This window comes from Diuraphis noxia, unplaced genomic scaffold (genome assembly GCF_037042655.1).
Source record: "Diuraphis noxia isolate RWA-SAM2 unplaced genomic scaffold, SU_Dnox_SAM2 contig0002, whole genome shotgun sequence".
Classification (NCBI taxonomy): Eukaryota; Metazoa; Arthropoda; class Insecta; order Hemiptera; family Aphididae; genus Diuraphis; species Diuraphis noxia.
The window spans coordinates 71,162,135-71,180,206 of NW_028301712.1; the positions used below are offsets into that span (position 1 = coordinate 71,162,135).

Sequence of the window (18,072 nt, forward strand, 5' to 3'; positions counted from 1 at the left end):
CTTGATAACAAGAAAATTATCTGTGTTCGTATGTGGGTTTTTTTTACAATAGTGCATTTTTATTAACAAGTTTTGAATATTATATAAAAAAAAGCATAAATTAGAATGTTTATAACTCACTTTAATACTGAACTCTATCGTCTATCGTAAAATAGACAAAAATTATCGGTGTTACGCCCTCTTAAATATTAGTGTTCGAAGATCACTTATAACTATGATATTAGATGTACCTAAAAACGTACTCCTGATCACTACAGCTTTCGTTACATTTACGGCAATATGTAATTTTAAAATGGCATTTGTTAACTTGATGGAATTGTTTGACATATTTGACCATAAAACCACTGGTCACGTCGTTATTTAAAATTATGCAGTGATGTGCGTTCTTCAGATCGGTTTAGTGGAAGATGTAGGACACCTATAAGGCTATTATAATAAACAAAAAACCGAATGTGACTATTATCGAACGATTCGCGTTGATAATTTTTTCATAAATCGCATTTGTCGTACTTATACCAAATAGTGTCGTTTGTATATTTGTGGTTAGAAAATGTGTCATTGTTTTTTATTTGAAAACAAATACGAATTTATCAACATAATATGCATATACTGCTGGAAATTGGTCATCATTTAACGGAGGAATATTTTTCGAGGCTATGATTACAAAACCATAATAATATATAGGTAAGTTTTTATAACGTTTGTTCTAAAACTCTTAAATAACTAGATTTGGATTACAACCAAAATCATTTTAAAATTAATTAATTTCTTTAATAAGTGACCGAGTCTATCAAGTTATAGAAATTGATGAATCCAAGTTTGGTCGAAGAAATTATAACCTCGGGCATTGTGTAGACTGTAGATGAACAATAGATTTTGTTGTAGTGTTGAACGAGAAACCGGTTTCATATACTAAATATTTATCCTCTGATGGAAATTTTTAGACTTGATGGTGAGTTGCATGACTCGTAAGTGATACAAGAAAATAATTTATTGAATAGCGATGGACTCTTCAGAAATTGATGGCAGTAACGAATATTCATAAATTATTGCCTAATTAAAAATTAAACTAAAATTTTAAAACTAAGTTTATGGTTTTAATTTTATGAGTTTTTAATAAGCAAGTACGATAACCAAAATATATTTGCATATTTCCACCCTTCATAAAAAAACAAATCATCAAATTAGTAGTGTTATCGGTATTTATATCAAGGTAACATGATTTTTGAAAAATTGACTGTTTATAGCTTTCCTAGTAAAAAATGCTAGAATTTTTTGAAACACTTGGATTAAGTGCTTTTTTACAAAATCCAAAATCGAGCATAGAAACTAAACTACATTGATATTGTTTCGAAAGAATTTTTTTGTTTTATTTTTTATATAGAAATTTTTAAATTTAACTGGTTAATGAATAGTGATTTATTAAAACTATAATATGAACATTGCAAATATTTTAGGGTTCCTAAGAATACATTTTGAAGAGTATACCTGTATTTCCTGTATTCTGTGATACATGTTTTTACCTCTAACTAAATGACCAACATATTAGGAGTATACATATATAAAAATATATCTACACCAATTCCTTTAATAAGCCTTAGTAGATATTTACTTTTTAGTCATTTCGCTTTGTTCTAGTGAACGACGAAGGAATTTCGGAATGTTGTTAAGATTGTTTGCGATTAGTTTGTAAGTACCAATAGCCACTTTTATGTATACTTACCTAAAGACGATTTTGTTATATTTATTAATACATAAATTATTATGTAGACATAATGAATGATAAATAAACTTATTAAATCATGGGAATATGAATATTAATGTAGTTGGTATGTGATAACATTTCCTAGACTAATTCATCGAGTGATAATTTAATTTAAAACCTCTTCAGCAAATGGTACCTAGGACCTTACAAATAAGTAACTTTTTTTATTACGTGTAACCAATTGCTAGCTGAAATATTAATAATGCTTAAAAATATATGTGGTTATGATTTTAACAACAATAGACAAATTTCTAAACAAGCATGCACTATCTTTTAACATTTGTATAGATAGGTGCCATACAATAAAACAATGGTGACTAAATAATATTAATACAGGTTAACATTTTATCCAACCATCAAAAATTTAAAAAAAATTACAATTTACTAATAATTATTAATACATTATAATCAGTAACAAATAGCCACCATTGGTATTTCAATCATGAATCTCAAAATCTTTAATTAGCAGTATTAGCACCTCTTTTAAATACGAATTTTGAAAAATCCATTTTTACCAAAACTTAGTACCTCTATTGTTTGCTGTGAAATATAGTGCAGTCTATAAGTTATTTACGTCTAAGTTAACTATACGAAATTTTACTATTGTATTTTAAATATTTTTATTCGTAGTTTATTTTAAGTTTGTATCATTAAAGCGTAGGTTCATAATTCTCTACAATGTTAGTCCGTGGCAAAACTGCTCAACAGAGGCAACTGAAATCAAACTCCCGAAACCGTGGCCATAGTAATCTGCGGCCATGACTGCGGCGAATCCGTCCATCATATTGACAGTTATATTCGACGGATTGGACGAATTGTGAGTTGTTTGTTTTACGTTCTCCAAATAATAATTCAAAATATATATTATATAATGATATTCGAAATATTGTGATGGTGGCCAAAACTTTTAGAGAGTACTAAGTGCCAGAGAAGAAGAAGAGAATTAATCACCGTTCTGGAAATTTTAACTTGAGAATTCATTTAGCGTCGTTTAAAAAATATAATAATTTATATTCATTCTATGTACTTAAATATTAAATACAAAACAATGAATAGAATTTTACACTCATTAATTATCAAACATATACTTGAATAATTATTAATAGGTACTCGTAATTCATATTTCAGATGGAAAATCAGAACCCTGAACCGTAATCAAATCGTTATCTATTTACAGTATTTAATAGTCACAAAATGTATGGAATCAGCTGCTTAAGATCAACCATTAGAACATAAGAAACATAATGTTATATGGCTAAACATAAGATATATCTACTGAAAAACTAATTTATGATGAAATTCTATGTAGAAATAGCTTTAGCTATATTAAAGGCTATATTATAATAGCCTAGAATTAAGCCCTGAGAGAATACTTTTTTTAAATAAACTCCTCACGAGGTGAAAGTGATTAATCACTCTAATGTGATTGAAAATCAACTGCAAGGATAGACATTTAAGACTAGGAGACGGAGTTGATTTTAAATTGCTGACATCGTTCGAGAAGAATTTAAAAAGTAAGCTCCTATAGGGTTGTAGAAAATTTTGTCAAAGTTCGTTTAGGAAATAATAATTTTCAGTAAAATCTACTTAAAGCTTGATATTAATTTTCTACATAGTTAACAAAACATACTCAGCTATTAGTGTCCTTATTTCGTCATCTTTTATCATTTCAAAACTACTGATATGAGAGCGAAGCTACAGAAAAAGCTCGATATTTATAATGTACGGAAAGCAATCGATTACATGAAAAAACCGCGTACTTTTTGTATTTGTGTTAGTTATAGTATAGAGCTTGCAGTATTTAAAATTTTGAGACCCGTAATTAACTGGGGGCTCTCTTCTGTATTTCCACAATGAAGCCCTTTTGTCGTTTGATTCAATGATTCTTTGATGGATTTATTTGTGTACCTAGCGGCTGTTTTTTAAATTTCCTGGTTGGCCAAAAATGTGATTGCTCGATATCCAGACAAGCGTCGAATGTCGATATAACTTGGTAAAATTAATTTTGTATGTAATAATAATATTACACTATAAAGTGATGATGCATAGTCCAGAGTCTACCATGAGTTCAGCGAAATTTCTCAATAACAGACAATTTTTTGGGAATGGGAAAATATGTACTTATTTTTTTAGCTTCCTTCTGAATCGTTGGCACCTTTAAACAACGAATAACATTTCGGGTACTAAAAGGGCTTATTATTCAGACGTTTCACTGTATATAATTTAATATATTTTCCCTAGTTCCAAATTTATTAAAACACAATTACTGCTATTGACATTAAAACACCATTTAAAGACTATAATTGGTCCAGTTTTATTAACACGGAATCTTAGGGAAAAATATCCAGTCCATTATATCTTTAGATCTATGCAATACATAAAATGATAACGTAATTGGCCGATTGATCAATTAACAAACAGCTTAAAAAACTGGGCGAATCTGGTTGAAATTTGGCATACAGATAGTTGTTACATATGACGTAATAGGTATCCGCTAAGAATTTTTGGCTATTCGATTCTTTTAGGAGAAAATAAATGATTTAAAAAATAAAATAGTCGTGTCGTCTGTTCAAAAAAAAATTTAATTTAAATAAACGTAAATATTAAATACTAAATATAAAAATTAAAAATTTTAAATACTCGTACATCACCAGTGGTGCCATTTTCCCAATAAAACAGTATACAATTCTACAGCAAACGAGTTACGTTTGCTTACTTTTTTACTAAATGATACCACAGAATAGATTAAATCAGAAGGGACGCTTTCAATGTAAACAAAAACGTGGCAGCCATGTTCCCGTTGGCTACTTTATCAATTTAGTGTTATCACTTTATCAGTTAAAAAACTGGTATCATAATTCATGATTTAATTCAAAACACTTACATTAAGATTATTAAAAATCTTAGCAAAAGCATTTGTTACACGTTTTTTAGTGTGTACTACTTTTTAACTGCAGTTAAAAAATGCAGAACTTGTTCTGTTGTGATCTGTCGTCTGTACTTTTTTGAATAATACTGTGCGTTAGAAGCATTATATAGGAACATACTCTTTTTATCTTTTTCCTTCTCAATCTATTTTGTTATTTTTAAACCATAATCTTAATGTACCTCTACTATTCAAGCTTGCCTTCAAACAATCGTGATCAATAAATTTCAAAACTACATTTTAGCTTCTAATAAATAAAATATATATTTTATTTAATAAAACGTGTATTTTTTTCCAATATGTATTTAATATGAATACCTATTTAATTATATATTTGATTTATACTAATCTTATGCAGTTGCTAATTTTAAAATTAAGAATTTTAAGCAATTAGTAAGTAATTTGAATAAAACTAGAGTTGGATCTATACATTTTTGGAAAAACATTGTATTTAACATTTAGTTTTTCTGATATGGTTACACTGTTTAGCCAACGGGAAGATGGCCGCCACGTTTTTGAGTATTGGGTATCTTTACCACAGAATAACCAGAATGGACCCTCGCTGAGCACTCAAAAATCGGGAACATACTATTCAATTTGGTGGAATATCAGTGTATCCATATATATTGTAATTTACGACTAAAGGTAATTGCCTCTGTTCGGGGAATAACAGCCGCGCTAGAAACAAAGAATAATGAGAATTATCTTTCTACCGGCAGCACTGATATTCCACCAGGCGTTGCAAATTTGTACCCCATTAGAACCCATGTTAAACTGAAAAAGTGTCTCTTCTGGTTATTCTGTGTCTTTACCGTGTTAATTTTTATCAGTGTCCAGGCCCTGATGATACTATGTGTGTACTTGAAATTTGAAATTGTGGTTTTTCTAATGCTCTTAGTGTGCACGAAAATTGCTTATTTCGTTCCCTGATATACGCATTATTTGGTACTTCAAAATGTACGAATAAGAGTAGATAACTCGATATTACTGATTTGGTAATTGTAAGAATTACGAGTATTTAGTGAGCACAGTTAGTATATATTGTCTACATAGTGACTAAATTGTACGTAAATCGATTTTCACTTGAGGTGGCTGTCTTACTAAGCAGGTTTTCAATTTTACACTTTTTACACATAAAAAAAGCATCTGACATCTAACGGCACAAAAAGTATTCAATCTGCCGTAGGAATATTGCGAAAAAATGTAAAGATAATTATTTTTCTGTGTAACACCGAGGTAGTTGAGACCGATAGTTTTGCGTATTATATAAATCAATAATGTTAGATTGAAAGAAAAGTATCGATACTTTTACTTAGTATCGAATCGAATGAAAGTATCGGCACCAACCAAATATCGAAAGGAAGTAGGTATCGATATTTATTCATATCATTATTACCAAACGCATATCATCACAGTCCACATAGGAACTCCATAAATAAATCATTTTCTTATCCAGTTTATCTTTTTTTATATAATTAAAACGGTTTCATTAATTTATTTAAGAACCGGGGATCATATACTACTAAAACACAAGGGATTTATTGTAAGGCGTTTCAATATTACTTAATAGGTGACTTGCGAGGTTTATAACAAGTGATGACAAAATAAAATTTGATTAGATTCGAGTACATTTCTTTCGATCCAATTAAAGTATCGAAACATTGTATCGATATCAAAAAGTACTCGTATTGAAAGAAAGTATCGATACTGTGCTCATATCGATAGTATCACCACATTCTTATATTATGCAGGTATAACTTCAATAATAGTTGTATTACAATCAATAATATTACTTTTTCTTCATTGTTTTCCATAAATAAGTTTATAATCAGCCCTATAATAATAATTACCAATAGTACCCAAACATAACTCTTAGATCATATACAATGGATCTAGGGCTACTTAAGCTACTTTAATCAATTGCTGTGTTCAACATAACCCCTCTTTTATTAGTAATTTTAAAGTGATTGTTGTGGTGAAACGCATGCGCAATAACACGTCTTTCCCTTGAAATGAAATGGGTGGAGCTTGCCTACCTCGATGGCGAGCGGATTATGTGGGGCATAGCTCGGAATACGAGCAGTACCCACGTAGCTTCATCCATTGTGTTAAATCTAAGGGTTCACCGGACGGAGGGGACCGTGCCAACCAATCCAAGTGCTGTGCAATGTCAAAATATAAGGGTGAATAATGAATAGGTTTATTATCATTGGTCATACTGTTCGAGTAACAGTTATTCCCTATGACCCAAAAACCCTGGATGGTTCTGCAAGAAGGTATTGATTTTTATGCTACACTACAACGCCATATAATTTATTACCCACCAACAAGTGCTCACGAGTACACGTCATTGCGTCATTTGTTCGTGTCGCGTTAATATTATATATTTTGTCGTTTATTTCATAATTGTTTACATTTCAACTTTGATAATTCTCAGGCGTCGTTCTTGACAAGACGAGATATTGTGGGTCGCTGTTGAATATTTCGTTTGACATTTTTAATTCAATTCTGAAATTCCTGAATACAACTATAATACAAGATAACAGGTGATTAAAATATATATATATATATATATATATATATTTAATTAAACTATTATGATAACTATTTTTTAATTCAATTTCACCTGTACTTAAAAAGTAAAGCAACATTTTAAAGTAATATAATGAAAATAGTTGTAATTATTAGGGTTTAGATTTTAATGTCCTAAATAATTTCAAAAAATGCCCTTAAAAAATTCAAAAAGACTTAAAAAGCTCAAAAATGCGTTATAGAAAAGTATTTAATTTATTATAGTTTAAAGATTGGAAAAAAATTTTAAATGATACTATACCGTAGTAATTTTTTTTTTTTAATTTTGTTTTTAATGTATGTACATGAAGTAATAAATTTAATAATACAACATTGGTATATAACGGTAATAATTATATCAGTTTATAATAAGATTGTCATTTACGATGTTATTGTCCTGCATTACTCGTATAATATTCGTACCATCATCAGTTTGTCGAAGGTCTGTTATCAATCGCATCAATTTTTGTTAATTTTATGAACAAATTGTAAAAAATGCTTTGAAAACTAAGAAAATGCACCATAATTTTCAAAAATGTATTTAATGTTAATTTTGTTAAAAAAAAAAAAATACTTTAAAATAATCAGTATCATACAAAACACATTGTATACTTATTACCTAAAAATGGACCAACGTTTCAAAACACCCGAAAAAAGATACCTTTGCATCAAAATTCTAGCCCAAATAATTATTATGACTTCGTTGATGATTTATGTCTGTAATTAAATGTTTCTGTTTTGCTATGATTTCAACAGGTATTCAAAATATATTTGTTTGCGATATAGTTTGATGGTTTGTGATTAACAAACCACACATAAATTACATGGTTTATTATATTTTATACCAACAACTGTATTATATTGCGGCGTATTTTGTCACATCGCTCTTATCCACCGACCACTACCCACTAACTCTAGCAGTACAATTTCCGCTCTAGCTGATTTCGCTAAATATCGATTTTAACCCTCGCCCCAGATCAAGTTTATTTTTGAAGGATTACAATAGTTTTTATCAATTTTAATACAAATGTGATTTTTAAACCGATCTATTTAAGTTAAGTTATTTTTCTCGTTAGGTGCAAAAGCGTAACCAGCGCCCAAGCGGAAATTAATGTAGTAAAGCACCATTTGCTTTCATGATTGATAATGGTTTTTTTATTCCGATATAATATTATGTACACTGAGAGCGCTAAGCTAATATTATATAATATTAAATCTATATTTGGTAAGAAAGGGAGTTTAACATTCCATGTTGAAAGGTTCCCTGTCGCCCATTCAGAATTCATTTAAAAAAGTTGATAGTTATGAGTGTTATGACTATTTAAATATAAAAATCATATTGGACAAAACACTCGATGAAGGTTGTCAAAATCGATTAAAGTTGGATTAAACTTACTTTTTTCGACATTGCACTAGGGAAGAAAAGACTAATGATCGAATTGCACTAAAGGGTTCTAAAAGTCGATTTTCTAAATTTCTAATTGTCAACGGCGCCGATGTAAAAAAAAATATGTAGGACAAACATTTCGTGTTACCCCCCCCCCCCCACCCTATATCAGGAACAAAAAATAAATTACCTGACTTACATAAATATAATATGAATAGTATGATATTTTTATGAACATTTTTTCACACCCCCTCCCCCCCAATTTGTATCCTGCATTTCTCCTGCTCACTCACCCCCCCCCCCCCCCACCATTCTTTTGTTAGTTTATTCTACCAAAATAAATAGATTTACATTTGAAGTTTTTTTGTAGGTTTATTATATGAAAAGAGTTGAAGTATAAGAAACAATCACCGAGAAATACCAAGAAAAATTAGTCGTCTACGGTTAATTTTTAGGAAGATTCTAAAAAGAAATACATAAAAAATATACTAATTTTGTCATAAAAAATAACTTTTACATTTTACTATGGACCGAGAACCAAATCAAAAAATACCACTTCCTAACCATACATTTATTGGAATTAACCAAGCAACATCTTCCAATATAATTTACAATGGCGCTTTAGATCATACATTGGTACCTACTACTTCTTATCATAGTATAACTCATGATCGTGAAACAGTACAAAATGTTGAACCTAATAATAACACGGCGCATGAACAATCTAATAATCAACCGGTTCAATCTGCTGACCAATCTTTACAATTTAATCAGCTTTATCAATCACAGATGAATTTTTGTCCAGGTAATAATCAATTATGTTTTCAATTAAAAGCCCAAATAAATAATAATTTTGCCATATTAAATTATACACAATTCCATTGTTTTTGTTTATTATCTATGTAGTTTATATTTTAATTTATATATATATATATATATATATATATATATCTATACCTATATACTTATAACTTATTAGGTATACCTATACCTACCTAGTAGGAGTATTTTTAAATATTTGGAATTTTTCTAACAAATTATACTTATTAGTTAAAATTTGACTTGTTTACATTTATTTGTTGATTATAAATTTTGATTTTATAGAACCTTCTTATTATTTGAAACGCTTAACCTCAATAATTACAACTCCAATGGATGTTAAAAGACGAAGACCAATTATTATTGATGGCTTAAATATTGGTTACTCGTAAGTTTTTTCTTCATACAGCTATAAATGTATCACTGATTATTGTTCCTATTTAAAGTTTTGTTTTTATCATATTCAGGCACATATTTAACTAAGAATATTACTTTTTAATAATATTACTTATAAACTTATAATGTAAATAAATTATGGTTTTGCTGTTTATACATTTAGCCATGGTCTCCATAAGAAATTTTCTGCAAGAGGCATTCTTTTATGTGCACAGTTTTTTATGTATCAAGGATTTGAATCCGTGGAAGTTATGTTACCTGTTCATTATAGAGGAGCTCCTGGAACAGAAACTTATACGGTTTTAAGTATGTTAATGAACATTGGTAGAATTCATTTTACACCCAGTAGAAAAATTCAAAACGTTCGTCTAACATGCTACAGTGATCGGTAATCTTATTTGTTATTTGTTATTATACATACCTATGATTATTTTAGATTTTATTGTTTAATGTCATTAGTTATTAATTATTATGAATACAATATGAAAATCTGTCTGGTATAGTGATATATATCCCTAACTAAAATAACTATTTCACTAAAAAACTAATTTAGAACAATTTTATTCCTACTTTTTGAATGTAGCCAGGATTTATTTTATGAATATGTTACATACTAACTATGCGTATTATAGAAATAACTTACTAAAACCTTTAGTTCCATTTCTCATTTGAAAGAAATTAGTACCTACCAATTCTATGAAGAAATTGTATTACCTATTATTGTGCATTTGTAGATAACTATATTCTTAAAAACTTTAGTAGGTATAGCATTATGTATTAGCATTTATAATGCTTTACATTTTATAACCATAAAAAGGATGAAAATTATACTTCTTTCTATATTTTTTTGTTGTTTTTATTGTCTAGGTTAATTATTAGTATAAGCTATATAATAAGGGCTGTCACTACCTTTTGTGAGGCCCTGGAAAAAACTTATTTAACCAATCAATAACCATAGTCTCCCATAGCTTATAATATAAAATTTATTTCAAAGCAAATTTTAAGCACAAGGCCCTTGAATGTGCGAGGTCCTAGACAAATTCCCCACTTTGCCCCCTTTAACGCCAGCCCTGTATATTATATTAGTATAGTAGCAGTGGAACAAACAGGAATTTTCATTGGGGGGAGAAGGATACCTATATATTCATTATTTATGAGATGAATAAATTGTATGGTTGTGCCCCTGCACTAATATTATGTATATATGAATAAAATAAAAAGGCATGGGAGAAATTCATTCTCTTGATTACACCTATACGATAGTAGTTGTAGCTTTGCCATACTTTATGTCTTGACATCACAATGAAAAACCAGGTTAGGCGGATAAAAACTTCTGACTACTTATATTTCCTCAATATGACAATATATAATAAAATAAGTATTAACAGTATTTACATTTTAATACAATAGTATATTAGAAAAGTAACATATTATTATTATTAATGTTTTCTTTCTAATAAGTAAGGTTTTAGCATTGAGTATAGATAGTGTATCTATACTCAATATGGGTTTTAGCTTTATTAACTTTTATTTTAAAATAAACATCTACAACACGATCTTAAACTGTTCAGATATTTGTTAAATATATTATTTTTAAGTTTTAAAATGAATTCATTATAAAAGAAAAATACATTTTATTACCTTTATTTTTTTTTACTATAATTTATTTGTTTGTTTATTTTTCTTAGAATTATACTTGATTATGCCTATATATGTGGTGGAGTTGTGGTATCAAATGATAATTTTCGAGATATTTACAACGAAAGTGAACATTATAAAGAAATAATTGAGAATAGGTAAGTTATATAGGTATAGTATATTATCTTGGATATAATTATTTAACAATTATATATTTAATGTTTAAATAAATTCATGCGAATTTAAATTAATTCTTTAAAAAAATATTTTAACTCTGAAAAACATAGTGTTAATAAAGGGGTTTATATTGATGTGTAGCTAGGTATTAAATAATTTTTGTGTCTAATAATACATACTTATAATATATAGGATCTTAGGTAGGTAGTGAATCTTCAGGAATAGGTGCCACACCTATATTCATAAGAAAATAAGCATTTTAATGATGTGTCGTGTAAGATGTAACTCTTATCTCAAATCTTAGTGGACCAAATTCTTTGGCCTTAAATTATACCGAAAATTTCTTGATGTTCTATCGTTATTTTTTCAGTTATTCAAAATGTAAGAATATATATAGAAGTAACTATTATCTTTGATGTGCAATTTAAATTTGACAGTTAGAATATGATGATGGATTTTGATGTGTAGCATATATAGGCAGAGCCGTTGGAAGTAGGTACTGTAGTAAATCCTCAACCATTTGATAAATAATAAATTATAAACAATTATATTTGTCTTGTTCATAGAGCTCATTTATCACTAGATATATAGCCAATTTTTCAGTTTATCTATAATATTAATAATACCTATTTTGTTGTTAGTTGTATGAATATTTTTACTTGCATTTATGTATGTTATTAATCCATTTTGTTCCATACATTTTTAGACACTTGATGTATATGTTCATTGGTGATGATATCTTTTTTCCAAAGGATCAGTATGGTCACCTTCGTCCAAATTTGTATGCTTTTGATATTGTGCATTTTCCAGCTTAAATTTAAATATATAGGTATACTATTATACTAAGTATATACTTGCTAGTAAGTAGTATTATTTGAGTTAAAATAATATAATTGTTATTCATACAAAGTGTTTTTTTTTTTGCAAGAAAGTTTTACCTCAATTTACAATAATGAAATTACAATTATACAAAATATGTATTATTTTATAAATTTAGTTATAAATCACATATATGTAACATTAATTACAGATAATTAACTGAAAAAAAAATGAATTTTGTTCATCCAAGTTTTTAATACTAAAAATAATATCTCATGTCCAAATTGAAATACATTTTTTCTATAAAAAAAACTGATGATAATTTTTTTTATGGACAACAAAGTATTATCTCAATTAAAAATAAATTATTTGTTATATAAGATTAAATTATTATATATAGTAGGGGTCGGCAACCTTTTTAATGTCATGGGCATAAAAAATAAAGTTATAAAGTTTTTCAACCTTATTTTATTTAAAAAATAATCATATCAAATTTGGTTTATTTAAGTTTATTACTGCTTTGGTTTTTAATTAAACAAATTATTATCTATTATTATCTATTAATAAAACACATTTAATCCATAATTTATAATCTATTCTACTATCTTAGTTTGTGATTTTTGTACAAATTATAAATTTTACTCGAGAGCCACAAATTATTACAATGGCCACATATGTGGCCCATGGGTTGCCAACCTCTGATTTAAAGGATAATTTATAATATTATAAGTAGGTACTAAAAATTTTTATACATGTAAATACCTGTGTAACAACCATGTGCTATAAAATAGGGTAACCTTGGACTTAATTTACTATTTTTTTTTTTTACAAATCAGTTTTGATTTATAAGAATAAAGTTTTTGAATATAAATTGTTGAAAGTATGAATGTAATTTGGAGGTAGGTAATGATAACGACAAATGTAGTTTTTTTTCGTTTGAAATATTTACTTATAATATTTTATAAGCATGTTCCCAATTTATTAATTATCTTATTAGAAACAACCAATATAAATTATTAGGTATACTCGTAAAAACTGTTTTGTTTGATTTTATTCCATAAGTTACCTCATTTATAATGGTATGTTAATATAATTGCTCCTGGAAAAGTATTAATCATACTGTCAACAATAGTTGTGTTTTTATCCTTAAAATATTTTGTGTTTTTCTACAATCATATATATTTTATACATAGTTAATATAAGTACCATAGTCGCAATTTAAGTTATTGGCTTGGAGGGGTTTTACATATTTAAATAAAACAAACCAGTGGACAAACTGACCATAACAACCACTGCTCAAATACCTTGAAATATATTATATTATTATGTAAAGATTGTAAAGTGATATAATTTACATCCTACCTAATATTTACCATTTTTTCTTACTCATTTTCTTATATTTAATATATTATAGTACATTTATCAATTACTTAAATGAAAAAATATTTAGATAACTAATGGAGTCAATAAGAGATTTTATACTTCAATTAAAATACAATCACCCCCCCCCCCCCCCCAATTGGCAATTGTGCTTATGATAGTACATTAATTTGTAATTAAAATAAATTTGTTTTAGTAATATAAGTTTTTAAGTTTTAACTATTGATGTTACATTGATGTAAATTTTATTTTGATAAGTTTTGTAGAAAGAACCTACCAGTGGCACAACTAAAAAATAATTTCAGGGAAGGAGTTTATATTGTTTTAACGTATATTCATCAAAAATTACACGCTGGCAGCAAAAAACAAGATTTCGGATGGGTGAGAGGGGTTATACCAACCGGGTTGTGTCACTGGTACCTACATAATTAATAAATATTCCTGTAATATATCAAATGATGATATATCATAACATAAGAATATATCATATTATATTAATTATTAATATGTAATAAGGTAATGAAATGTGTATGTAGTATTTATTTTCATTTTGTATCACTAATACTTAAAAAAATACACAGAAGAACTTATTCAATTATATGTGCAACCTATTGATAAACTGTTGGTTTAATATGTGAGCTATACTTACTTGTTGGCCTTTACGATTCCAATAATATAAGTTGTATCTATACACATTGTTTTGTCAAAAGAATCCTTCTAATAAGAAGATATCAAATACCGTTACGAAGTCATGCACATTTATGTAAGCAGTATGCTTCATGAAAAATGATCAAAAGTTGTCAATTATTGTGTGATAAGTACCTACTTATAGCTTTGGTTATATAAAGGTTATACAAATATTACTCTTATGCCATATTATTTTTTTATTTTCTAACAAACGTTTTTGATTGTTTGGTCATTGAAATTTTTATCTTGTTTTGATTAACCATTTTCCTTACTAATGTAGATTATATAAATAAATACAATATAAAATATATCCAAGAAGATTATAACAAATGCTGGCTCAATTTTAAAATATTTTTCTAAATTACATTTATATACTTGTTATACCTATTATACTTACTTAATTATAATTTTAATATTTCAGGCAATTAACTTATTCATAGATCGCACATATTGAACCAATGTTGCTATTTAAAATTTATAAAATGTTAATTGTTGTCAATTAATTGTTATTTATAGTAAATTAAATTTTACATAACAGCATATAATCTATTCCTAGTTAGTTATGTTTATGTTATTACAATAAATTGTAACTTAAGTTATTTTAATATTTAATTATTTAATACTAATAGCTTTGATAAATGTGTGTACTTATACTGTATATGGTATATTCATTTTAGAAATAATTTTATTGTAGTTATGTTCTTAATATTTAATGGTTTTGACGTGTGTTGTGTGTATTAATTTAACTGTCAATTATTTATTTTAAGTTATATTTAGTATTTAAAAACAAAAACTTAATGTATCTATCTACTATTATATTCTACTTATTAGTTAATGTGTATTTGAAACACTATTACCTACCATTTAGTTGTGTTAAGCTAAAATACTCTATGATCAAACAATGATTTAAATTTAATACCTATTTTAATAGGTAAATATAACACAATTTTTTTCTTGAGATAATATTAAAATTAAGTTAGATAATACTGTTGACATTTCCACTTTTAAAAGTTTTGGATGTCATATTTTGAACTTTGGTCATTGGTTAATTGTAAATTTGTTTGCCTAATGCTAATACATTATAAATCATTGATTATAAATATAATATAAATGTCAATATAAAATATTAATGATTATCTATATTATGATATTATACAACCATTATTCATTTTCCATTATTTTGTTTACTAAATTTACAACGGTACCTAATACGTTCCTATGTATCACAAAAAAAAAAATTGACTTAGCTAATGCTAACAAACACGTATTTAACACCATAAAGTTCTGTGGAAATTAATTACCAAAAAAACATTATGGGGTTTAAGCACATTTTAGAGAAAACCAAGTCGATAGGAGCATAACGTCTTTTACTACTCATATATTGATACTTCTCCTTATAACCGTTGCATATGATGCTCTATTAAAAAAGTAATATAAATTAAAGATTTAAACCAATTTTAAATAGAACTGTGAATTTGTAAGAAAATTCATTCCTTTTAGCGTATTATAAAACATTATATTGATAAAAGCTTTATTGATAAAAGCTTGAATTAGGTAGAAGATTCGCAAGAGATTCGGGGTGCTAGCATTAAAATGTAGGGTGTCAAGAACTGCATGATTTCCGCCAATATGGCCGCTGACTGTATTCCGCACTGTTAAGAACATGATCAGTTAATGTCGGGAAAAACCGGTTTTAGACGGCAAACATGTTCATAATAGGACTATATATTTTATACTATATATATTCTGTGATAGGACGCTACACCCGTACGTGTTGTTGTCTTCGTCTTAAAAGTGCGTAACATGGAAAATGTTATGCTCTGCAGTTCCGATTTATCTCCGTTAGTTTAAAATTTAGTTTGAATTGACTTTTTATAAAAATTAAAGGTAAAATTATTTTCTAAGTCATCACTGAGATTTTTATTTTTTATTTTAATTTTAAAGCGAGTTTTAAGTATTTTTAAAATTTAAAAACTGTTTGTATATCTTTGTACTCGCTTTAAAATTAAAATACAAAAAAAGCCTCTGTGATAACAAAGATAGTAATGTTACCTAATTTTTATGAGAGGTCAATTCACTATAAATTTTAAACTATCGGAGATAAATTAGAACTGCTGAGCGTACATTTTGCTATATTACGCACTTATAAGACGGAGACAACATATGCGGGTGTGGCGTCCTCTTTACATGTTTGAAGTATAAGTTTCTTAATCAGAAGTTAGAACAATAAAACATTATCAAAGTGACAACAATCAGATAACTAGGTATTGTACATTGACAAATATTTTAATGGACCTTGAATTCACTCTTTTCAGTTTATCTGTAAAAGCCGTGTTAATGATAATTGTAAAATAAAATATTTTTTATTTAAGTAAGCATAAATTAGTTTTATTATTATTTATGTGAACTTACTAACTACCAAAAATTATAACTAGAATATACTACAAAACTGCCTACGAGTTACACTACGTTTGTTAAAACATATTATAGAAGAAAGGGTTTCAACGCCATGTCGAGAATATAGAATTCTAAAATAACGTAAACAAATTGATCACCATTTTTACTGTTGCTCCTATTAGTTCTATTATTAATATTATGTTCTATGCTTGAACGGAGTATTGGTGTTATATATAAAAATATTATAATTAGAAATAATTTTTCTACTAACCATTGATATCAATATGAATCTAAATTAGATTGAAGGTTTAAACAAAAACTCATACAAATATTGAATTGTAGGTATTGCAATTTTATTATTGACATTAATAACATATTATATAAAACTGTGTTTATATAATACGTTGGAGTCTTCATGGAAATTTCACCCAAGGCGTCGAAACCGGTCGCCCCTCTTCGCAACAGTCCTGTTGATCAAGGTCGGGCTACTGAAAATGCACCATTGTCTTACATTTCTGTCAATACGATATATTGAGTGTTAATATTGAAACTCTATTTTAATAAGCCAATGCGATGAATCCAATGCCATTATAGTATTGTCTGATGTTCAATATCATAGTTTATCCAGACTCGAAGATACAGTACCGATATGTGTACGCTGACCACTTCTATTATTAAGGCATTAAAGATGTGGACACTGGAAGACCGAAGAAAGACATATTGAATTGACATAATATATACTCGATACAGAATTCTTATATATTTTTAAGGAATTCAACGAACACTACATTTGTAATTTTATTTTTTTATTCACACAATCACACAATCACACATATTATAATAATATTGTTTAAGGTTTACATCAAATTATGGGTGGATCAGCTATGGCGCTGTAGTTGCTCTGGGTATCGATAATTAATTATTAGATTAATGAGCATTTTTAGGTAGGTAACAGTAGGTTTATACTATATAATGGTTTAGGCGGTTAGTTCCGTTTTGTATTTTTGTTTTGCAGTAAGAAAAATACGCAATCAAAAAATATATGATGATAGTAAACAGTAATTGACACAAAACACAAAGAATACCTATGATGTGGGTTACTTGTTTGTA

General features: G+C 27.6%; 1 protein-coding gene across 1 annotated transcript; it reads left to right on the top strand.

Annotated features, from left to right (window-relative positions):
* The first annotated feature begins 279 nt into the window (after nt 1-279).
* On the top strand, nt 280-12,624 carry LOC107161878 (putative ribonuclease ZC3H12D). The gene is made up of 7 exons (XM_015508470.2): nt 280-684; nt 7,129-7,237; nt 9,020-9,454; nt 9,754-9,856; nt 10,028-10,252; nt 11,553-11,660; nt 12,386-12,624. Exons 3-7 carry the CDS (start codon nt 9,175-9,177, stop codon nt 12,492-12,494), a joined length of 825 nt encoding a protein of 274 aa, XP_015363956.2. The 5' UTR covers nt 280-684; nt 7,129-7,237; nt 9,020-9,174; the 3' UTR covers nt 12,495-12,624.
* Nucleotides 12,625-18,072: the final 5,448 nt, after the last annotated feature.

What these genes read in the sequence shown, in the direction of transcription:
- LOC107161878 (XM_015508470.2), top strand. Translation starts at nt 9,175, where the DNA reads ATGGACCGAGAACCAAATCAAAAAATACCACTTCCTAACCATACATTT. An exon ending in GGCTTAAATATTGGTTACTC is followed by an intron (nt 9,857 to 10,027) that starts GTAAGTTTTTTC and finishes TTATACATTTAG; the next exon opens with CCATGGTCTCCATAAGAAAT. An exon ending in AAAGAAATAATTGAGAATAG is followed by an intron (nt 11,661 to 12,385) that starts GTAAGTTATATA and finishes ATACATTTTTAG; the next exon opens with ACACTTGATGTATATGTTCA.